At 35.7% G+C, this 25,925-nt stretch overlaps 1 protein-coding gene across 1 annotated transcript in view; it reads right to left on the bottom strand.

Annotated features, from left to right (window-relative positions):
* Nucleotides 1-25,925, bottom strand: part of RFC1 (replication factor C subunit 1) — a 79,697-nt gene that overhangs the window by 21,171 nt on the left and 32,601 nt on the right. Inside the window, exons 5-11 of the mRNA XM_019413987.2 lie at nt 12,822-13,054; nt 11,665-11,742; nt 7,395-7,472; nt 6,129-6,216; nt 5,062-5,345; nt 2,535-2,642; nt 524-703 (exon numbers count right to left, since the gene is read on the bottom strand). Of these exons, the coding sequence (XP_019269532.1) occupies nt 524-703; nt 2,535-2,642; nt 5,062-5,345; nt 6,129-6,216; nt 7,395-7,472; nt 11,665-11,742; nt 12,822-13,054 (1,049 nt within the window). The remainder of the gene's footprint in view (nt 1-523; nt 704-2,534; nt 2,643-5,061; nt 5,346-6,128; nt 6,217-7,394; nt 7,473-11,664; nt 11,743-12,821; nt 13,055-25,925) is intronic.

Raw genomic sequence — 25,925 nt, 5'->3', positions numbered from 1 at the left:
ACAGAGGTGGAGAAAGGAACTAGTCTAGCTCTATCACTGAGCTGCTGGACCATCCCCAGCAAGCACCTACCTCTGGGATTCTTGTTAGGTAAAGAAATGAGCAGCCATTTGTCAAAACCACACTTAACAGGTATAATTCCTTCGAGCTAAATATAATTTTCCCCAACATAAAAAGAGTTTTCAATAAAACTTAAGATGGAGTGTACAGTGGCATATATAGGAATATTTAGGACTAAAAGAAAAAGAAAACTGTATTTGCTTCTATCTTTGAAAAAAGATCTAAACTAGAATACTACACTAAGAAAATCAACTACACAGGAACTGTGCCTTTGGAAAACCAAAATCCTGAAGTTGAAGCCAAGAACACTTCTTGGAGAAGAAATAATGTAGGGATGAAATTACTTTTACATTTTTTTTCTTTATTTAACTCTGTGTAGAAAGGGCACTACTACAAATGGTCACAGTGAGAGCCTGCCAATGGAAGCAGGCTATTTGCCTGTGTTGAGAAGACGGCAGTACCCACCTTATCACTCTTGGACTGTCCACTATCACGACCCATGACAAGGTAGTTTGTTTTCTTACTGACATTTCCTGTTACTTTTCCCCCGTAACGCTCAATTAAAGACTTGGCCTCATCTCGTTCAATGGACTCCAGCACTCCTGTGATTACAAATGTAAGGCCTTCCAAGCAATTTTCAGCTCCCTAAAAACCAAAATGTTCAAGCAGAGAGGAAATTACATGGTAGCCTTCCAAAGAAATATTTGGCATCAAAACTGTAGGAAGTTGATTTTTCTCATTTGACATCATAAATAATCTCAGCATGAAAAATTTGCAGGAAATTCGCAGCAAATAAGCAGAACCTGAAATTAAATCCTGAGAAATTCTTATGTAGGCTAGCATTTAATAAACTTACAAAACAAGCCATGAAAAATATACATCCAATACAGTTAGCAAAGCTTATTAAAATTATCCATTCATACCACTCTCATGGTTTTCTAAATATTTAAACCACTAGTTTACTTGCAAAACCTCAAGTAAACAACTAGATGCAATCCACCTATAGAATTTATTATTGTTAAGAAAGATTGGATTCTTAAAAAGTTAAACAAGTTTGAGCTCCTTCTCGCCTGTTTACTGTACAATAGTAAATCTAACAGCTTGCAATTAACTTAAAGGCAAGATCATATGATCTCTTGATTAAAAAGATAACTTGATATACAAAAGACACTGGCCAAAGAGAACTGGGAGGAGGAGACATTTAGTCTTAACTGGAACTATCTACAGTTAATAGATTTTTTAAATTTTTTGTAATGGTTCAATAAAATGATACAACCAAGCAAAATGAAAATTATGTAAACGATTCTAAGTTACTCATTACCCTTTGAATAGAGAATCGAGATCAACATAGACTTAAAACATGCCTAAAAGAAAGATGCTAAACAAAATTCAACGACTACCAAATACAAGTTCAATCCTTCACTATCCTGATGAAGAATCTTTGGAGGGTGGCGGGGGAAAAAGCTATGAATCTTCTTGGAGGGAAAAGGTCTGATTAACAACATCTCCAGGTCTCTTCAAGCCCTATGATTCTAGGATTAAAATCATCTTGCGAACACGAAAGTATTTAAATTCTTTTCAATAAATTCAAAATGACCCTAGTGAAGTCCACATGTAAGCCCCTGACCCACACCACAATCACCTGTCCTGTGGCTCTGAATATACTATCACTTAGCCAAACTCAGCACTTCTAGCCTCCCAACCAACCTCTTACACTCTAGAACACTTACTGCGGGACCAGCAAGCTGCCCAATATCCTCAACCACTACTCCAATATCCCTCCACCACCTTGCCTTGACAGAGTCCCCTAAGGACTCCACTTTGACTAAAGTCCTCTCAAGCAGAGGTTTGCTTAAAGTCTTTCTCATACCACATGCAGGAGGCAAGGTTGACGTCTTCCTCTATCCTCTTACACAACCCACCAGCCCCTGAAAGTTTACCCTCTCCTCTTCTTTATTAGTGGAACTACTAATCCCCATTTGTGATCTGAATCCCCTCCCGTTCTACCTTCTCAGAAATCTCACACTACATTTGATTATCCTTCTCTTTCTGGTATAGCTTCCCTCACTCCCTTTCTGGTGGCTCCATATTATCAGTGAAAAACATTAGTCTTGTGAGTACCATATTCCTCAAAACTCAGCCCCTGTAGGTTTATGGGTTACTTAAAGGAAAACTTTTCTAAGTAGTATCAAGCAGTAGTTCATAATGTGAATAAATATACCTAATTCACAATGATGGTGACTAAGGCTTTTCTGTTAATTTTTTTTAAAGATATTTTTTAAGTAATCTCTACACCTAACGTGGGGCTCAAGCTCCACAACCCTGAGACCAAGAGTCACACGGTCTACCAGCTGAGTCAGCCAGGCGCTCCTCTGTTTTTAATTATCAGTTTTCTGCTGCTGTAAAAATACTGAATACGTGCTTGGACCCATGGGCCAGAGGCCCTGACAGAAAGGCATGCCCTCTCAGAACTCACCTTTGGTATTTCTTTGGAGCCCAAAGCTTTGGGACCTTCTCGATTTAAGTAGCTTCGATAAGCTTGATAATTAGTGCGTCTCTTTTCAGAATCTTCAGGACTTATAGACTTCAGGAAGGAGGGGAAAAAAACTGAATAAAGTCATGCAACATTCAGATGAAATGAGTATGTACCCAAAAACATATGTATCAATAAGTACACATTAAGTCACTTCTGTGTTTGGTCCCGAGATGAACATTTTTGGCTACACAGGTACTCCCCACTTAGACACGCCTGGCTAATAAGCATCCCTGCATCAGCTCTTCTTAAACCTTTTGACGCTCTAGAGGAACATACCACGAGTGCAGATTAGGTACACAAGCCAAGTTGCTAGCCCCAAGCAAAGAAACAAAAAAAGGTGGACTTTATTTCAAAAATTCACATGAGTTTCGAGTTCTTTTCCATCATATAGCCATGCATATTTTAATATAAAAATTAATTTTTCCCCAAGTACACTTCATCACACAAGAAGATATCCCATGTTTATCCTATAGCTTTGCACACCCCTAAAACAGCCTAAATGGTCCTATACCTCTGAGCTTATGAGCACTACAGGCTGAGCATTGACGGCTTCATAATACCCAGCTGGTTCAAACAACAGGCAAGCTTTACTCCAAAAATTTGACACATTCTATACACCTCCACTCTCCCTTCCAGGTTTAATCTCTCCCATTCTGTTCTCTCAGGAGATCTTACTGTAGGTCTATCTCAGAAAATCCTAGGGAAACTTTTCAAACTATATATCCCTAGATATACTCCAAGTTTGGCTTGGGGTATGGCTGGGGCATGTGTATTTGGGGGGAAAAACATCCTAGATAATTCTGACTTGAGAACCACTGCAAAAATGGTTTCATGCTTTTTCCACTTCCTATTTTACATTTTTTTAACTAAAAGACATCTCAAATCCCTTTGAGAATAGACCAAATATTATCTCTATGCAAATAAATGATTTTAATCAATAAAATAAGTTGCTTTGGTTCTAAGTTAAGTAAGCCATTAGAGGCTGGTCCTAGACTCTAACCCTACTTTTTAACAGCGGTTCTTAAAAACTGGTGTGCATTCATATCCATCTTAGGAGCTTATTAAAATACACTTGCCCAGACCACCAAACCATATTTTTAACAAGCTTCACAGGAGAGTCCAATGCACACCAAAATGGGAAAATTATTCATTTATAACATTAATTCTACGAAAAACGCCAATTCTGAATTATACACAACTTTATAAAGTAACTGTGAAGCACACTCATTTATGAAGTTGAAATTATCTGACCAAGGTAGACTGAATTTATTAAACTCTGATATTCCCAAAGCTGCTAACATAAAATTTCTGAGTCATTTCTATTCCAACTTTGAAAAGTAAGGTGAAGAGTAGCAATAACATTTAAAGATTTCTTCTCCTTTAATAAAAATAGACCAATCTCTATAAAATGAACATGTTTAGTATGCCTGAAGAAAAACATTCATCCACCAGATAAGTACTTAAGTTTAGTAAAGAAAAATCAGAGACCAAAATGTTAATTGCTCCCTTAAGCATATTTACAAGCACTGACCACAAACAAAAGCATCTAGAAATCACCATTTCACTGTTCTACACTAAAAAATAATGGTGATGAGCAGTTAAAATAGACAATATTCTGCTTTTAATTCTAAGTACCTAAGAGGCTTGAAGGAATAGTGGTTTCTCATTATGAATCTAAGGTGGTTCCAAATTACAGATTCTAAGAAACCATTCAATTCTCAAATATATATGAAAACAAAAGACAATTTTTGAAAACCATTTTGCATTATTTCATTGTTTTTTTGCCTTTGCAAATGAATTCACTATCTCAACACTGTTATACAAGAGCAAAAAGGAGTACACTCAGGGCAAATCTCAATTATTTTAATAATAATAGCAAAAACAGCACTTATGTACTAAGCACGGTTCCAAGTGGTTTTATATATTAAGTCAGGTACTATTATTATCCCTATTTTACAAATGAGGAAAGAAAGAAGAGAGAGAGGAAATAACCAGACCAAGGTGACACATCTGCTCAATGGCAGAGCTGTATGATCTGAAAATGGCTCCAGAGTCCTTTCTGAGAGCCACTATGTTGTTATACTGGTTTTGTTTTTGTTTTTGTTTTGCCTCAGAGGACCTGAGTTTAAAGCTGGCTCTGCTGCTTACTAGTTGAATGATCCTGGAAAAGTTACTTAATTCTTTCATCAGCCTGTTTCCTCATCATTAAAAACTGAATAATAAAAGTAATTAGGGTTGTTGTGAAGATTACCTGAGATACCATATGTATTAGTGTAATATCTAATACACTTTAACACTCAATATTGGCTAATTCAGCTGTATTAATAAGCTATATTCTGCAATAGCATCTAAGTAAGATATCTTAAACATATTATAATGACTTAAAAAGCTAAAAATAAGACTTGAAAACAGTCAAACCCAGACCAACACATAGCCCCCAAAAGATATACTTTTAGAAAATTTCTACCTCTTTTTTAGCTGGAGAACTTTTGGATTTCTTAGGAGTTTTTGTCTGTCCTTTCAATTCAATGGCATTTTCTTTTCTTTTTGAAGCCATAGGCTCTGTTTCTTTATAAGAACTCTCTCCTTTTTTTTTCAAAAGGGCCAACTTGGAACTGGCTTTTGGAGAAGTTTCCCCTATTTTGTGAGGTGAGGACTTCAAATGTTGCTGAGATCCTTTCAAACTTTCACATTTACTTTGCTTCTTAGGACTACAGTTCTTTCTGTCATCTGAAAATTGTTCTGTTTTTGCTAGAAAGAAAGCAAAGATTATGACTTTTGTTTTTGGAAAAATGACACCCAAATCAGGATTTTTTTTCATTTTTCAACTCAATAATATTAGCACACAATGTCATATGGTGATTTCATAACATTTACATTAAGAATTTAGTTCTTTATACAGAGTATTTATTCTTAAAAGTTTAACATTTGTACATTTTTATATAAACAATTCAAATTAAAGGGTCTGTCTGTCCTTTTAAATATAAATGACTCTACTTCAAATGATATGGTTAAACTACATCGAAGGACATGCCCTTTATTCCACAGATAAACTTCAATGATCTGAAATTTACACAGAATTTCAGAGTAGAAATGTCACATGAAAATTCTGTGTTTGTAACATAGTCTGAAAGCCCCAAACCCTGTGATTTCAAGACTAAAAGGTACTATATGAATGAATTTACTTATAGGATTAAGACCATCTATACTAGCAGACAGATTATCAGCTTGAAACATCTAGTTCTTTGCCATCAGATACTGAACTCCACATGTTGCACTACACTTGGAAATTAACATTAATGTGAGACTAAGAACTGAAATACATCTTTTACAACAATCATAGAATAGACATTTAATACCAGCTAATATCCAAATATAGCTTTAAAGTATCTAAGAACATGCTTCAATAGTCCTATGAAATAATGTCTACCTAACAATACAAGGCAATTATTGAATAGAACGTTTAAACAGATTATCATGAATTTTCTTCTGTAAAGATAAATGTTCCAGCTTACTTTTTCCTGCTAATATTACCTTTATGAGGAGATTTATGTTTTTCTGCTTTACTTAAATTGGCTTGGACAGATGACAATGTTTCTCTTTCTTCTGGGTCCTTTCGAGCCTAAGAAAATTTAAAGTGTCAAATGTGACAAATAACAGGAAAACTACTACCACAAAATATGTTATGAAAATTGACCAAAGTTAATTAAGTTTTGATTGTAAGATTAAGGGCCAACTTCCAAGAAGATAATACAATAAATTTCCATTCCTTCATCCCCAAAATCTCTAGGAAAAATGATGCATTTTTTTCTTATGTTTAATTTTACACATGAGGAAACTGATGAAAGGTTATAAAAAATGTATCTATAAAAAAATTATCACAGTTGATCCCAACTTGTAAGAATCGAAGACTTGCTTCTGCTTCTTTCACCTCAATTCTCAATTTGTTTGTGTTAGGTAACTAAAAACTAAAATCTAAACCCAAAAGACTAAATTAAAGAAACAATCCAGAGCTCAAAAGAAGACAGCGCTTTCCCAAAAGAAAAAATAAAATCCACTCTCTCCACTGCTCCCTCAAAATTCCATTTTACAAAGAGGTTACAAACTAGGATACATAATGCAATATTTTTTTTAATAATTATAATTTGAATGCTTTAAGGTGGAGTAAGGTTTTTTAAATGACAAACTCCCCTCCATTTCTTATTATTTTATACCTGCCTGCTGTTAAAATCTTTTAAAATAGTCAAACATTGATACTGACAATATTAACAGAATATGATTCAATGGAAACAAGGCTAATTTTTTGGAGAGCAAGTGCTTAAAAAAAAAACACTGATGCTTTTAAATATTCCCAAAAATATACTCATTATTATCTGAGACTAGGACTAATACAGATCTTAAAATTAGCTAATTAGAAATAGTAAAATTGTGCTCCCAAAAAGACAGTAGTTAACATTTGAGTTATTAAACTTAAGTTCCTTAGCAACATCTGTAAGTGCTATTCTCTGAACAAGTACATAAGAATCCATCTGTGAGAGAGACTGTAAGTAAAAGTTTTAATTCATTATTTTGTGAAGAACGGTTCTGGTTGGCTTTGGCTCAATCAACCTTCCTTGAGCAAGAATATGTTTCTCAATGAGCTTCCTCAAAATATTCTTATAAATTAAAATAATTTAGCTTATTTCTAGAAGTTACTCATGGTTGGTTGTATGTCCAGAGCCTCGAATACACAGGTATGAAAGGGACCACTGATCTGCAGTGTATATTCAGAGTGCAAACAAAAGCTGGCTCACACACCACCTTTTTGGTCTTTGGTTCTTCATCCAACATGGCTAACGTTCTGGCAAACTCTTCATCTTCGTGCAGCTGTCGCTCCAGCTGTAAAAAGTGTCAACACAATGAGTTGCTTTTTTCTTTCTGTAAATGAAAGTTTTTAAATGTTTCATACATGATACTTCAAAGTGGAAAAAACACTTTCCAGAAATTACAATATTTTTCCACTTAATATTCAGTATCACAGATTTGTTTCGTTAAGCCAAATTAGATTTCAGAATACTTATTTCTAGTTTTGCAGGTAAAATAGACAAATTGAGCATATTTTTAAAGTCTCACAAAGTTGAAAGTCTATGGTTTTTTTAAATACAACACTTACAGATCTCTTATTCCATTTTTTTTTAAGTTTATTTATTTTGAGAGTGAGAGAGTGAGAGAGTGAGAGAGTGAGAGAGTGAGAGAGAGAGAGAGAGAGAGAGAGAGAGTGTAAAAGCGGAACAGGGCCAGAGAGAGAGGGAGAGAGACAGAATCCCAAGCAGCTCCGCAATGACAGCATGGAGCCCAACACGGGGCTGGAACTCATGAACTGTTCGATCATGACCTGAACCGAAAGAGTCAGACGCTTAATCAAATGAGCCACCCAGACACCCGCAGGTCTCTTATTTTTATTTACTCTGAATTCTACTAACAGCTCTGAAAACAATCTCATCCATACAGAAAAACAATAGACTGGAGGGCACAAACAAAAAAGTGAATCTAAAAAATAAAGAAAATTATGTATTTTCTTTGTATACAATACTATTATATACAAGTGTAACTATCACTTATAATCATCAAACTTCAATTTTCAATTACTAATTCAGATGTATCTCTTCTGACTTTTGAAAATTTATTTCATCATCCTAACATGCTAAAGTAATAGACAGCATGTAGAATAAAGATACTCTACTTGCCTTGTTGCTATTTCCAGTATTTTCATTTGCAGAAAAATGGAACTCTTCCAGAAAAGAATGTGTAGCAGTGGAATACATTTCTCATTTATAATTTTTTATTTTTATTTATTTTTGTTTTTTGAGAGACAGTGTGAGTAGAGGAGGGGCAGAGGAGAGGGGGGAGAGAGAATTCCAAGCAGGCTCCACACCCAGCATGGAGCCCGATCCCATGACCACGAGACCATGACCTAAGCCAAAATCAAGAGTTGGACACTTAACTGACTTGAGCCATCCAGGTGCCCCTATATTTCTCATTTATAAACTAACTGGTTTTACGCCCCAGCTGAACAATAAAATAGTTTAATGTAATATCAAACAAAAGCCTCCTTGTATCATTCAAAGGATGGAACCTCCAAATCTACTCAATCCAAAAGAAAAGGCTTTGAAATTGGCAGAAGCCTGATGAGAACACAGTAACCAAGCCTTTTGTTTATAAAATGAACTAATTCAAGCTACACAGAACTGTAAGCAAGCCAGACAGATGCACATCAATACGTTCTGTTACCAAATATTTACTTACTATAACTGAACTAAACATTTAATTGCTAAAAACAATATGAAAAATCTTCATCATAGAAAAGTACTTCAAATTCTAAACCTCCAGTTGCAGGCATTTCTGGTTGAACTCTACCATTTTCCCCAAATTTCACACTCTATAGTATGCTTCTAGTAAAGAGGATTTGAGAAGCCAGAACAGAAGAAATGAAAATACTCCCATTAGAAATTCATCAGCGGGGGGGCGGGGGGGGGGGGCAACTGGGTGACTCAGTCATTTAAGCATCTGACTCTCGATTTCAGCTAAGGGCATGATCCCGCAGTGGTGAGACAGAACCCCACGTGGAGCCCCATGTCAGGCTCCGTGCTAGGAGTGGAGCCTGCTTAAGATTCTCTCTCCTTCTCCCCCTCCCCAGCTCACGCACAGACAAGTAAATTACCCAAGTAAGGTTCTAAAAGAATGTGACAGCAATGGGAAACCAGGGGCACTGTGATACAAAGTACCAAAGCCAGTTTGGAAAGGATGGGGTAGGCCTCCAGTATTTGAGACAAGAAGCCATATACCTAAAAATTACTTCACAGTTTTAATGAAACCATTTGTGCTACCTTCAGTCATCGGGATTATCTGCTTACAGTCTATGTAATTCAATGTAATCAAATAAGATGGAAAAGATTTTGAAGACACAAACTCTGTGTAACTGCCAAATTAATAAAATGTGATCAGATATATTTCAGAAAACTGAAATACTGTTCTCTCACAACAATATTTAACAAGAGCTTTTTCTATGCCAAGCACTAAAATGAACACTGATGTCACAAAAGCGGAATGAAACTAAACAGCCCTGGTGTATGGGCTTAGAGCCTACAATAAGAAGGCACATAAATAACAATTATAATAAATGTTATTAGTAGCTACAATGGGGTGCAACACAGTATATAGGAGGGGTTTCTAATGTAGTTAAGAGAGTATAATAAAATGACACTTAAGCTAATAAACAGGAAGGGGGTTCAGGCATTAGGTATCAAGGTCTGGAGCCTTTGAGAGAGATGAACACTCTCCTTTGAAATATTTTCTTTGTTTAGCTTCCAGAAAATAACAAGCTTTCTTGATTTTCCTACTTCACTTTCTTAAATCCCCTTTGTTTAGATCATCCTCCTTCTCTTCCTGACCTCTAAATTTTAACAGTACCCTTGAGTTCAAACCTGAGACTTCTTTTCTGTTTACATTCTCTACCCATGATCTTATCTGGTTACACTGGTTTCAAACACCATTCAAATGTTAATGATCCAAGTATACATCTTCAGTTTAGACCTTTCCCCTGAGCTCCAGATTCTTCTATCCAAACGCCTACTCTGCATTTCCATGTGGAAGCCTATTAGGCATCTCAAATTTAACATGTCCAAAACAAAATTCTTTATTTCTCTGTACCAGTGTTCATCTTAATAAATATCACCATTCATCCAGTTACTCAAGCCAAAAAACAAGGGAATCCTCTTTGCATCTTCTCTTTCCCCCACACCTTACACGCAATCTGTCAGCAACAACTGAAAGGTTGCACCTTCAAAGCACATAAAGATTTCATGACCACTTCTCACTACCCCTGGTACAAGCCAACTTCTCTCACCTACTCAACCATAAGAGTCTCCAAACTAATCTTTTGTTCTTGCTCCACCATGGTTTATTAGCCTCCCAGCAGCCAAAATAATTTTCTTTTAAGATCCATCAAATCATGTCACTTCTGTATTCAACACTCCAATGGCTTCTAATCTCACAGAGACTAAAATCCAAAATCCTTACCATTTCTTTTGGTAGGTTCCAAAGACTTGTCATGACTTACAGGATTTCCAAATGCATCAAACTCAAATGTTTCCACCTCAAGAAAACTACTTGCTTTTCTCTGTTTAGAAATCTTCCCCCAGGTAGTCAGTCCCATGCCTCACCATCATCACTTCATTTTGTTCCCCAATGTCACTTCCTCAGAGGGGCCTTCCTAACCCCTCTATTTAAATAGAACACTCATAATCCCACTGATCACCCCAAAACTATCTATCCTTTTACTTTTCTTCACAGCAGTTATAATGATAGGACATTTTTTTTTTTAACTGCAGTATCCTTAACACTTAGAACTGTGCCATGCACTCAGTACGAGCTCAATAAATACTTGTTGAATGAATATAAAAAGTTTACAGCTCACGAGAGCCCTCTGAACTGGAACAGATTTAGGGGTCATCAGCATATACATAGTACTTTTAGCCACAAGAGTGGATGAAATTGCCCATAGTGAAAAGGAAAAAGATATGACCAAATTAAATTATTTTAACTATACTAAAGGAGGCTTCCACTCAAAGAAATCTAATAATAAATCTTTAAATAATTATCCCCTACTCTCATCATTTATCTTTTACACAAATTTAGAATTTTAGGGGTGCTTGGGTGGCTCAGTTGGTTAAGCATCTGACTCTTGGTTTCCGCTCAGGTCATGATCTTGCAGTTTGTGAGTTGGAGCCCCCCCATCAGGCTCTGGGCTGACAGTGTGGGACCTGCTTGGGATACTCTCTCTCCCTCTCTCTGCCCTTCCCCTATTCACTCTCTCTGTCTCTCTCTCAAAAATAAAAATACACTTTTTAAAAAATTTTTAAAATAAATTTATATTTTTATGTATTAGATTTTAACTTATTTTACACATAACTCTTACAATGAGAGTCAATTCAAAATTAAACTAGAACAATCCTGATCATTTGGCCTGAGTACACTAAACAGCAAGGCACAACATCAAGTTGTTAATGATACCTAAACAAAATGTCAATACCTCTGCATCCTCATCAAGTTGCAATTGCTTGGCGATGGCTTCATCATTTAATCTGGAATCATCCACATTTTGTGAAGGCTATATTTCAAAGATAATCAAGCAAGATCAGATAAACCTTAAGTTAAAAATAAAGTACTTTTTCTCGACTGTAGCTAATTAAATATACCAATGAGCAATAAATTTATCAGTTATAAAATAGTCTCAATGCACACCAGCCAGAAGATTATGTTCATAGCTACTCCCTGACCACATGCAATTTCCTAATGAGCAAATATCCTACAAACAGATGGTTCTCACTTAATTCTACTGTAATGTTCAAAAGAAGTAACCCCCAAAACCTGCAGACTAACATCTTGGCTTCAGAAATAGTCCAGAACATTGGCAAACCAGTATGTGTGACTGGTTACATTTGTCCTACAGAGGCACTAATGCAATCAACAAACACACATCATTTGGCAGGCTTTAACTCAGGAGACTATCTTCACTGTAATTTATGTGTATTTGTTTCCTAAATGTTCAGAAGAAAATGATTCCAACATCAGCCAAAGTAGAAAGATCAAAAGTATAACATAGGTAAGCTCTGTTTATAAGTTATATACTTACGACCTCACTTGGGAACAAACTTAACTGTCCAATTTTGTCTGGCTGAAAGTCAAAGGCAAAGTGAGTTTGCATTCTCTCTCTCTCTTTTTTTAATGTTTATTTATTTACTCTTGAGAGAGAGAGAGAGAGAGAGAGAGAGACTAAGCAGGGAAGGGGCACAGAGAGAGAGACAGAGAGAGAGAATCCCAATGCAGGGCTCAATTTCACGAAGCATGAGATTATGACCTGAGCCAAGATCCAGAGTTGGAAGCTTAACCAATTGAGCCACCCAAATGCCCCAAGTTTGCATTCTGAGTATTTAAATTCTAAGCATTTCAATGTATTCCTATGATTTAAATGATCTTTTCCCACTTTCATATACAAAAAAATAAATGTGTAATATGCTAACTTCCTTATCCTCTAAAATGATGGCAGTATGTTTTATCCATAATCACAGGAAAATTATTTTCATTAAGAAAATATGCTGATCAACTTACAACATCCAAATTTCTTTTATTAGTAACAATAAATGGGTACAAATCCTGAATATTCTTGCTTGAATGCAGAACACTCACCTCTTTTCTTTTGCTTGCTACCATCTTCTTATCTGATCGTTGGACACTTCCGGTTCCAAAATAATCAAGCACTGATGTGGGGGTAAGTTTTATTGGTGATAAAGGCTTATTCTTGGTCTTAGTGTTTTCTTCATTCTTTTTCTTATTCGATGCTCCAAGATAACTATTTGTAGATCTTCCATTCTCTTTTGATTTAGAGGCTGCCTTCTTACACACAAAGTCATCTTCTTCATCTTAAATGGAATATAACCAAACATTACTTAATAAAACATTGATTCTAATTATATAAAGCAACCACTTCCACCAGCTTTATAAAAACTACTCTAGAGCTATGGAAGGCTAATGATTTGTTTCTTCCTATCTCCTAAATTCAACAGTCATCCTTACATTTACCACTGCCAAATATGTATTAAACCATTTCCACCAGTTACCACCCCAGAGGACACAAATAGATTTATTTACTCATGTTTTCAACAAATATTTACAGAGTATCCATTATGTGCTGGCACTGAGGACACCTACAGTGAATAAAATATTCACTGTATTTATACAGTGAATTAAAAAGACAAAATCCCTGCCTTCATGGAGCTTGGAGTCTAGAAGAGGAAACAGATATACAAGTAAACATATGCTGTCAAATTATAATTGCTATAAAGAAAAAGTAAAACAGGATGAAACAATTCAAGAGCAATGAGGGGGGTGCTCTTTCAGATATGGTCATCAGGGAAAGCCTCTTTGATAGGCAACATTCAAACAGAGTCTGGAAATGAAGATACCTCAGGCAATGAAAACTCAAGAGCAAAAGGCTTAAAGTGAGTGAGCTTGAAGGTCACTATGACTGCAGCATAATGAAGGGGATACATCACTAGAGTTTCAGTGAGAGAGGGAGGGGTCAAATCATGTGGGATCATGGAAAGAATGTTAACTTCTATTTCAGAATGAGAATCCACTGGAGAATTTTCAGCAGAGTAGTGAGTGATCCAACTTAAGTCTTATCCTTTGGAGAACACACTATCAAGCGGAAAAAACAAATGCAGGAAGACCATTTTGGAAGCTACGGTTGTTCCAGAAGAAATGGTGATGCCTTGAACTAGTGTTATTTGCAGAGGTAATAAGAAGTCGTCAGAGTCTACCTCTATACTGAAGGTGGACTGTCTAGCAATATCTAGCCATTCATATAAGACTTTAAATATTTTTGGTTATGTTTTATCTTTCTTTTAAAAAGTTCTCATTAAACATCTAGTTTAAAAGTCTTTCTAAGCTTTCTAATCTTTCTAAAATGCTTAGATACAACAATGTACCTCAGAAAGGCCTAAAAGACGTGGGGTTTTTTTTTTGGTTCAGTGATTCACAAGATAAAAAGCTCTTTTCATTGGCCATTACCAATAACAAAAGAAATCCAATAGAAAAATCTAAAAGGCAATTATGAAGACCAGGTCACTGTGTGGGTGGGAGAGTTCACTTTATAAGTCTGATGTGCAAGGCCACATATGAGTGAGTCACTTCCTCTCAAGTACTCCCTCATTCAACCAAGAGCATTTGCCATGCACTGTGCTATTCCTACGTGGTTGCCACCTCAAAGAGGAATGTACCCACAATATGTAAAAAAAATCAAAAAGGATTAAAGGCTTACTTTCTAATTATTGTTTAAAGTTTATTATTTATTTTGAGAGAGAAACAGAGAGAGCACACGCATGCCCACAAACAGAGGAAGGGCAGAGACAGAGAGGGACAGAGAGAATCCCAAAGAGGCTCTGCACTGTTGGCACAGAGCCCAACATGGGGCTCAATCTTAGGAACCATGAGACCATGACCTGGGCCATGATCATGAGCTGAGCTGAGATCAAGAGTCAGATAGTTAACCAACTGAGCCATCCGGGTGCCCTACTTTCTAATTATTATATTTATACTAAAATGAAACTACAGAGGTGCCTGGGTGGCTCAGTCAGTTAAGCGTCCAACTTTGGATCAGATCACAGTTCCAGCCTGGCATCGGGCTTTGTGCTGACAGCTCACAGCCGCCCACCGCAGATTCTGTTGTCTGTCTGTCCCTCCCCCACTCACACTCTGTCCCTCTCTCAAAATATAGACATTTAAAAAAAAAAAAAAAAAAGTAACCCACCACTTAAAGCAAATTCTCTACAAATGAATTGTTCACTACAAATTTCCAAAGAATTTACATTTCACACTACCCTCCAAGGGCCTGTATAATCATGAATAAATTTATAAAATGGCTCCATACTCCTCGCCACCAACAACTGGACCAGGAGTGGGCACTTGATCAAGATGGGGGCCAATCTTACCCTTGATCAGTTTGCTAAACTGACATATTTACACTAAAGTGTTAAGGTTCATTCCTGCATTCAGAGAGAGACAATAGCTTAACAAATTGCATTTTGCTTACAATAACCTACGTTTTTCACGATAAGCAGGTTTTAACCTGCAAGCAAAAGATTTTAATTAAAGCATACTTGTTTTATTTATCCTCAACTGTAGTCAATCTACCTTCAAGCTTAAAATTTTCATTTGTAAACCTTTCTAAGCACATCCAAGGCTTTATATACTTAGATTTCAGTTTAACCATTGTTAACAAGAGTCAGCCAGCTGACCAGGTTCAGTCACTCACATATCTGTTCTCCCCACCTGACAATCGGACCTTGTCTGCCACTGCCAGATGTGGGAAAAGGTGTCTGATTCAGATGGTTTTGCAAAGGAGAGGTGTCATTATCACCATTCCACTAAAGTACAACAGCCACGATAATCACCCATAATAGTCCTGATAACCACTAAGAATGTAATTTGAAACTCTTTTCTTTTTCTCTAAGATAACAACGTAATGAATTGTTATATTACAGAAACCCAAATAATATTTTATAATTTAGGGGTGCCTGGATGGCTCAGTTGGTTAAGTGTCCAACTTCGGCTCAGGTGATGATCTCACAGTTCATGAGTTCAAGCCCCGCATTGGGCTCTGTGCTGACAGCTCAGAGCCTGGAGCCTGCTTCAGATCCTGTGTCTCCCTCTCTCTCTCTGCCTCTCCCTGGCTCAAGTTCTGTCTCTCTCTCTCTGTCTCAAAAATAAACATTAAAAAAAATAATAATAATATTTTACAACTTATAGCTGGTTTATTTTAACCCCCTAGACTCAGTTAAGCTGTAGCATAACCATACCAGTGGCATTCAACAAACTATTCTACTTAGCAGTCAAAAAATATTATGCAAATTATGCAAAGTGCCCTTAAAAGAAGATTCAAAACAAGACCAACACTGCTGATACCCTGGCTTTAATTTAATAAAAATAACCACAACACTGGAACCTACAAAGTGTAGACAACCAATACATCTCCCTTAGAGAGTAAGTGCAAAATTAAAAACATATTGTTTTTATAATATGTATATATAAGTGTATATAAGACTTCTAACCTCATCTGAGAGCTTATTAAATTTTATAATTTTCACTTGGTGAAATTTTCACTTTAAGTTCAACAGCTGTATTTCTGGGCACGAGGGATTACCTTAATGAAGAAAGAACAAAATTACACTGTCTCTGCAAAATGATAGTCCTCTACTAGATTCCCCTTTCCCCACTTTAAAAATGCCAAAAGCAGTAACATTCCATTTCCACTACACCCAGCCATGCTAATAAGCAGCATAACAGAAAATCCCAGAATTAAATGGACCATGTCAATCACTGTTCTTCTGTTACAGTTCTTCCCTAATTACTCAAGAACTTCCTCACTATCTAAAATGTTGTATTTGTCTTTAAGAACTCACTTCAGACAAGATCAATCACTGCTATTTGGTATAGCCCCAGAAAGGGAAACAATGGTATTGTAGATACTTGCAATCCCTAGTTTAACCCTTTCTCCAGCAATCTCATAAATATTTACAGCTAACAGGTTAACTTGAAATTTAGTGAGATCAAAAATTTCTAAGATTATCACATTAAAAAGACTGTTAGCAAAGGGTGTAAGGAAATGGGACTTTCACATACATAACAAGCAATGGTAGTAAGTTGTTTAAAATCTATAGAAGACGGTTTTGCAATATGTACCAAATCCTTACATATGTATACCCATTAATTGGACCCAGTAATTCCACTTCTATGAATTTAGCCTTCAATAAAACAAATGTCTTCAAGCTATAGATCCAGAATGTACTATACCCAAACACAGACATAATTTTTTAAATATTTTCATAATTTCTGAATAAAAATGTAATTACACATGGATGTTTTAAAAAATATATGGAGGGCTCCTGAGTAGTTTAGTCAGTTGAGCATCTGACTCTTGATTTCAGCTCAGGTCACAATCCCAAGATTGTGGGATAGAGCTCTGTGTTGGGCTCTGAGACTGCTTAAGTCTCTCCCTCTCTCTGTCTGTCTCTCTGTCTCTGTCTCTCTCTCTCTCCCCCCCTCTCGCCCCCTCCTTCACTATCTCTCTAAACTAAAAAAAAAAAAAATTTTAAAGCTAGAAGTGTTCTGAATAAAATTTCAAGTATTTTATATCATACTAGCTAAAACTGCATACAAGGCCCCTTTTTCTGTACTAACCACAAAATAAATAGCTCTCCAATCTCCTTGGAAAGTAGGAGAAATTCTAGTGAAATACAGTCACGAAAAGAGAAAAAAGACTGGCTTGCCTGATTTGACACTTACTTAGTACTCCATGATTTATGCACTTCCCAATAATATTCCTTACAGTTATGGGAAAAGCTAACACCAAAAAAAAAATAAACTCATGATCCTAAGCATAGGGGTATTTCCTATAAACACAGAGGATCATCAAGGAGAATACAGAAAAAAAATATGGTGTTCTATAAACTAATAGGCATATCTGAAAGCATTCTGTCATCTTACCTTGATAAAGGCAGAAAACCTGCAGAAAGCAGCAGTGCTATGTCTTTGTACTAGGACTTCTGAACTAGTTGTCTTAAAACTCCTATAGCCTTTAGTATTTCAAAGGCTACACCAATACATTATTGAAAATGAAGGCAAAAGAGGCCAAAGATGAAAACAATGCCATCAGATGCTTGCAGAAGACAGTCATTTTAACAGGTGTTGCTGTGACCATCCTCATATAAAATAAATATTTTACAATCCTACACAGTGTGCAGAAATGAAACATTCCAAATAAAGTTATCATTGTTTCTCTTTTTTAACATTTGTTCTGATTTTTTAATAAGCCTAAATTTGTTCTTGCATTGTCAGAAGCCAAAGGCAAACTGTGTTCTCTTCTCCCCAGGAACGTATAATACGATAATGATAAACAGATCTAAGTCCAATTTCTTAGACCTAGTTGAAAATCATGGGCAATTGAACACTCAGAATCTCCCTCCAGGATATCTGTCTCCTTATAAAAACACCATTTATTTTTATTTATATACAACACAACCTCAAAAGTAGTAACAATCACCAAGTAAACTAGCATTATCCAACATACAGCAGAGGAATTGCCTGGGAGAGAAGATTGCTTTGCCACTCTGAGTTAGACACATTCATTTGTTTAGAAAGGGTAACAAATCAGAGAAAGAAAATAATGTGCAGGTCTACACAGAAACCTATTTATAAGCCAAGAAGGAAAAATATCTAATTATGGAGTTCATCCTGCTGAGACCTGGGGATTCTGATTTTCCTTCCTTCAGTCTGGAATACACAGAAACCAAATTAATGGAGATCATGCTAGACAGATCTGGTTATAGAGATTAAAAATTTTTTGGTAACAACTAGCCAAAAACTGAAAAAGGAATCCGAGTTTTTAGAGCCTTTTTCTACCAAGTTCTTTTTCAATACTTTCCTTGAGTCAAAAACCCAAACTGTCATTTTGGTTTTGGAAGTAGAGAAAAGTTCAGAAGCATGCCAAGTCTTCAATATTTGTTAATTAAATGGATGGAAGAGAAACTAAACACACCATCTTTGCACCATTTATGTGGTGAATCAGACATTCTGTACTTCAGTATAATTAAATAAAACCTCTGTAACTGCTCATCTTTAATCAAGAAATTAAGAGAACACATGATTTGATTCATTACCAACAAATCCTCTTAGACTCAGACTTTGTTATATTTTTTAAATAAACCCATTTTATCATTTGTGAGGTGTAGTGAGGTGAGTAATGACAAACAAGAAAAAATGTACTGGCTTGTACTGTGATGTCATCCACCACACAGTGCCGAGTCCCTACCAGAGCAGCAAAAACCGTCCATGGAAAGTCACAGCTGGTTTCAGTTACTAAGAAAACAGAACACAGGAGAAGAAAGTGGAAAATTTTACCACTTACTCTCCTTCTATCGCCACTGGATCTCACAAAAAAAGAAAACTGGGTGGAAGGAGGCTTGGACAGTAGGACACAGGTACAACACCCACAACTTCTTACAATTTTCAGGTATGAAACATGCAATACAAGGAAACCTGATTGGCCACAAAGAGTAAAGGGAGCAGTTCAGCAACACAATTCCCCACTTCCATTCATATTCCACTTCCCCACACGTGGGAGGAGGTAACAATGCTGTCTCAGTACTAATGCCAAATATAAACCACTTGTATATTACTTCATTAGTATTTAGTTATTATTTTCCTAATATAGTACTACTTCCTTGGCATTCTGGAATACAATCCTGTGTCTCTCATGGTTTCACCAGTGCCTGATAGCAAAATATGGGTTACAAGAACAAACAACAGTCTGTTCATTTTTTTTAATGTTTATTTGAAAGAGAGAGAGAGAACACGAGCAGGGGAGGCGCAGAGAGAGATGGAGAGAGAATCCCAAGCAGGCTCTGTGCTATCAGCACAGAGCCTGACATGGGGCTTGAACCCATGAACCATGAGATCATGGCCTGAGCTGAAACCAAGAGTCGGTCGCCAAATGGGCTAAGCCACCCAGGCGCCCCAGTCTGTTCATTTTCAAAGATATTTCAGAATCTCAATAATCATTCCAGATACTCCAGTGCTCCATATGCCACTTAATTCTTTTCAAGTCTCATAATACACACTATTAAAATAGGACTGAAGAACTACGAGGCAAAAAAGATTGCAAGAAAGCATCCAGCTCTTATAAAGATGTTTCAGTTAATGTGAATCTGAAAATAAAATTGCCAAAGCAATATCAATGGCCTTTGAATCATCTATAAAATGGAAGAAATCGCTAAAGATTAAAGATGAGAAATGGAACCCAAATTGCCAAAAAGAGAAAGGCACATTTCCAACCATAGAACTGTAGAAGAGGAAAGGTCTGGTGACAGTTCTGTGCAACAGTATCAAGAGGAAGACAAAAGGAATATTCAACAGAAGAAGATGGAGATCCCCAGAAACAAACAATGCTGACCTAAGCGCTTATTTATTCTATTAAGTTACAGGACTAGCAGATGAAATAAATCTAGAAACAAGGGATATCTCGAGTTCAGCAAAACATTCACCAATTTCTCTTCTGATTGGGTAAACCAGGGTTTCCAACATCTACAGTATTAACATTTTGAGCCAAATAACCCTTTTGAAGAGAGCTCTCCTGCACTCTATACAAGATGAAGAAATACAACATAGGTAACAGTGGTTATTAAGATCTACAAGTAATTCATGAGAAACAGAAGAGCTATATCCAAGGTGCTGATAACAGATCATGTCATTTTGGAAAAGGTTTCTTTACCTGTCTCTTAATACAAAACAAATTTAGGGGCGCATGGGTGGCTCAGTTAGGCATCTGACTCTTCATTTCGGCTCAGGTCCTGATCTCACAGTTTCATGGGTTTGAGCCCCACACGGGGTTCTGTACTGGCAGCGCAAAGCCTGCTTGGGATTCTCTCTCTCTCCCTCTCCGCCTCTCCCCAACTCACGTTGTCTCTGTCTCTCTCAAACTAAACTTCAAAAAATGAATAATTTTACCAATGATTCAGAAAGAAATATAAAGATATGTTTATCAAATTTGTAGAAGGTATGAAATCACAGGATATGAAAAAACAAGTAGATGAGGGACATGCAAAGAACTACCACATTCTTCCACAGTGAAACTTTGTGTAACCTTAGATTGAAAACTGCTTCTGAAAAGTCATCTCTCCTATTAGGTAGATTTGAAGATCAAATGAGGTGAATATGAAATATAAGCCATATAATGAATAATGCTATTCCATGAGGTCAGCAAAAGTGTTTTGAAAAAAAATCTATAGTAGTATACAAGATAAAATTTATTTTATCATTCTGGTAGAATTCTTCCCGCCTTGCACTCTGGACACAAGTCTTGTTTCAAATAAAGTAAGAAACTCCTATGTAAAAGATGCTGTAAGCAAGAAAATATGAGCTACAACAGTAGGCAGTATTAAGCTGGTATAAATCTGTAAAAGTTTTTAAGTTGAATTTTTAAAATTTTCTCTTTAATAAGTATGAAAGTAATGAATAATGCATATGAAATAGCACTATTGATTTCTAAGCTTCCACATTATTCTCTCTTTCTGGTATACATAATACCTAAATCTCCAAGTTAAACTCTTCTAAAACCTTTCACATTTATCTCAAATTTCTCTCTCTAGGAAACGTTTCCCAAACCTCCAAAATAGAAGTTACCTCTCCCATGCCTGAATATCCTCAGGAGACATTTTTATTGCTGTTAATTTTTTCCTTATGTAATTTTTATATAAAAGACTTATCTCCCCAATGAACTCTACACCCTTGAAGACTACATTTTATTCTTTTATCTACTTCATAGATTATCCAGTACACTATTATGTACATACAGGATATTTGTTGAATAAATTAGTGAGGATTTAATATTGTTAAATATTGTTAAATAAATGACTGAATCAGGTTACAAAAGCCTGGAATCTAATAAGGTAAAAATGTAAGAGTTTATTTCAGAAAGAAATCTAATATAGGTAAGTGTTAAGTCCCCCTTTTGGAACCTGAAAACTGGAAAACACCTGACGGAACAGCAGCATTTGTTCAAAAAAATATATTATTAGTGGTGCTTTTATCCAGAAGATTAATAAAAGTCAAAAGGAAACTAAAAATGCTGCTGGTAGGGGTGCAGTGGGAGCCTTCATAAGAGCACTGGGCCCAGAAACAGAAAGTGGAAGCCCCATGTATTCTTCATAATATAGGCAGCTAAACTACATTCTTAAAATGAACCTCAAGAAATACTCCCCTCTTTTAAGTGATCACATTCCTCATTGTGAATGGTTCATTTATTATTAAATATATTACATTACAATGAAGCACAAACAAGTACACACATCAATAATCTAATATCCAAAATAAAAGCATGAGAAAAATTAAATGCATACTATTAAATTCCATGTAGAAGTTTAAAAGATGAGCTAGGAATCTTTCTGTAATGAGACAAAGTGGTAGAAAATGAGGAAGGGACAAGGAGGAAGACAAGGAGAGGAAGGAAGGAAGGAAGGAAGGAAGGAAGGAAGGAAGGAAGGAAGGAAGGGAAAGAGGGAGCCAAAGACATTAAGTTATGAAAAAGCAAGCTACAGAATTTTATAATAAAATGCCACTCAAATAAATACAAGTGTGTATATATGTACACGTGGGTGTGTGTATATATATTTTATTTATATAGCTATATAAGGCAAAAGGGACAGATGAGAGAATGAAACATTGTCATCTGAATTGTTTACTTCTCTTTCAGTGAGAATGTGTTAATGTTTTACTCAGATAATTTAAAATAATATTAATCTAAATACTTTACTCATCCTCCAAAATGATAAATTTAGTTTCTTTATAGAGTCTCAGTGCACAAATCAAAATTAATTTTTGAACAAGTATAATCAAAGAAATGTAACACAGTTCTTAGTTCTTAGTTTCCTCTCACTTCAAGGAAATTTTCTATCTCAACCGCTTTGGTTTCCCTGAAAACGTCTAAGAAAAGTACTCTATCCTTACATAATCTATTCCCATTTGTCTGGTAAACAAAACTATTATGTCTCTAAAAATCAGCAAAAGAGAATATTACACACAGAGCAGTATTTTCTGCTACTATTTTCCCAAGTCACAGGTCGCCAATATTACATGGTAAACTGGAGAACATTACATTCCCTATTTTTTCCCACTTAACATCTCCCAAATAATTATAACCTCAAGAGCACAGTCTCTGGAATTATGTGCTCAATTAAAACTACCAGTCATAAACAACTTTCAAGACAGGAAAAAACCCCCATCATTTTCAGCCAAACAGCAGCTCCTGATGAAACTGCATAATAAAAGGTCATCTTTGCCAAACAAAACTCAAGGTCTCTCACTTCATTAAACAGCTAAAAGTAAATATATTTACCCAGTACAACAAGTATTTGGGTTTTTACCAACTTACAAGAACATTTTACTAGAGTCAGTGGTTAGCTATGAAGGTATTTATAAGCCATTTTTTTCCTTTTCCTGTAATTTGGGAGGTCGATGTAATCAAACTACTTTAAAAATCAACAGAAGACATAGTGAATCAAAATGATGATGAAAAATACGTCATGGAGCTAGACGATAAGCCTAAAGATCTGTAAAACAATACAGCCTAAAGAAATGTATAATAATGTAAGTAAAAGCACTTGAATGAAGCAGGTTATTTTCTAAATTAAGGCTACTTCCTAAATGTTTTCTCATTGTTTATATAGCCCTGGGCAACCAGAATAAAATATGAGCTACATATGTAGTTTTAAACTTCTCATAACCATATTTTAAAAAAGTGAAAAGAAACAAGTGAAATTAACTTTAATATATTTTATTTAACCCAAATAACCACATTTAAAGAAAGTGGAAAAGAAATAAGTGAAATTAAATTTAATGATATACTGTATTCAACTCAATATATCCAAATTATCATTTCAACACATGATCAATACTAAAAAATTATTAATGAGACAATTTACTTCTTTTTGTACCAAGTCTTCAAATCTGTACATACACTTACAACCACTCTCAGTTGGGCCAGTCACATTTCAAGTGCTCAACAGCTACAAGTAAATAGTAGTTACCATACTGACAGTGTATATCCACAACATTAAGTGGATCAGATACAATTTCTAAATTTCTGAAGCACAGTTACATAATCAACAGAAAGTCCTAAGTACTTAAGCAAAAGCAAAATGTTTTTATTTTTTAGCATAGTCTTTAAAGGCAGATGTAGGGATAAAATAAAGTTAAAAATGTAAGAATAAACAGTTAATACTTATTGACCATTTACTATACGCCCAACCCTGTTTTAAATGCTTTTTAAGCATTGTGTCATTTGATCATCACAAAGGCCTCTGCTGTGGGTACTAGTAATAGCCCCAACCCCCAAATGAGGAAACTAAGACACCAGGAAGGTAAATGAACGTCATCTCAGGCAATCTGATTTAAGAGTTTCTGCTCCTAAACACCACAAATGCTATACTGCAAGAAAAACACCAAACAAAAATTGGTATATGAAAGATAAAATAAGGAATAATGAAGCAAAAATGGTTTCTTTTGTTATTAACAGGTTTTTAAAATTAAATCATTGTCATATAATCCTTTTCCACAAGAAGTTCCAATCCCCAAATAAACAATACAATTTTAGGTTAATCTTATACTTGCAATATAAACATTTACATTTATAATGTGAATATTTATTCATAACCTGGTACTGAGCAACTGTAGTTTTAGCTTTAAAAAAAGTAAAGAATAATTTTTAAAAATATTTTAAGGTGATGAATTTCCCAGTTTATTAATTTCAAGAAGCTGCACTTTTCTTAAAACCCATTATATTCCTGATTTTATTATGGATTTCATTTTAACAGTTCATTCTCTTATAAAAGGAAGAAAAAGGGATTATTTCCTTCCCATGAACCTGTAATTTCAAAGAATAAAAAAATATGAGAAGACAAAACAGGCAAGAAAAGAACTTGCTTTTTCCTATGTCTTAATTCTAAAAAAAAAACAAAACAGAATACTACGTAATAAATACTGAACATCCTATTAGATGGGTACATCACACCCCAAATTTCCAACTAAAATAAGGGGACAATGTTTACTTTCACACATACATGCCACCAGCAGAATAACAGAAACATGGATAATGTTCATTAAAATTTCAGATAAAGTGCTGGATATCTCTTCAGAAAATAACATTTGAAAATACCTGGCCTGAAATAAATGATCCCATGATAAAGAAAATCTGTGATCAGAGCTTAAATTGTCTGACCCTTCTGTGTACCTAAAATCACAAGATAAGGATAGCCAACTGATCCACAGTTGAAGGCCACGGCTGTCTGCACACTAACTTTGACGTTTCCAGGGTGTCACTGGAAAGCTCGATCACACCACCTTTGGTTACATAATAAACCTATCACCATAAGTTTCTAGTATCCCTCCCACATATTCAAAACTTCACAAAGGTGGCCAGATCTCAGAGGGGGATCTCTTACTAGAAGAGTGCATTTGCACAATGTGCCTAAGCAGATATTTAGCAATAGAACAAAAAGGTTAGAGTCAGTCGGCCTCTGACGTAATGAAGAACTATCTCAGCTTACCAAAAAGTTTACAGAAAATACATTCATGTTATCTACATTTTGTTTTTGATCATTTGAATAACAATCAAATGTCTCTGAGAACCTATACGAAGCTATTTTTATATGCTTCAGGCACTGGGTCTGGCCCTTTCCTATGCACCATCCCAGTAAATCTCTCCAACAAGCCTATTCAAGTAGTGTCTCTACTTTATAGACCATGAGACTCAAACAGCTGTTAGATGGCAACCGAGGATGGACCCTCAGGCAGGGCTTCTGACCTTCCAGGCTAAGATTCGTTCTACAACACAAGGACTTTCTTTCCTGTTTCATTCCCAACTTACTGAACAATTTATCTACCATGAGTACCCACATACTTTCAAATAACAGCCCATACACGTAAGAAAAATTTTATTGTTACTCGTATCTTCAAAAACCTTGACCTTTATCTGCAAATTCCAGTAACATTAAAATTTTAGAGGTGAATTGTAGATCTCAATAAAGCTGTTATTGGAAAAAAAAAAAAAAATGGGGGGTAGGGGGAGTGCGCCTGGCCGGTTCAGTAGGTAGAGCGTGTGACAATTGATCTCAGGGTTGTGAGTTCAAGCCCCATGTTGGGATACCAAAAAATTTTTTAAAAACAAACAACAAGTCTTTA

Source organism: Panthera pardus, unplaced genomic scaffold (assembly GCF_024362965.1).
Source record: "Panthera pardus isolate Hobbes unplaced genomic scaffold, ASM2436296v1 HiC_scaffold_13, whole genome shotgun sequence".
Lineage (NCBI taxonomy): Eukaryota > Metazoa > Chordata > Mammalia > Carnivora > Felidae > Panthera > Panthera pardus.
Note: the sequence above shows the minus strand (reverse complement) of the source record. Positions and strands in the feature narration are given on the sequence as shown.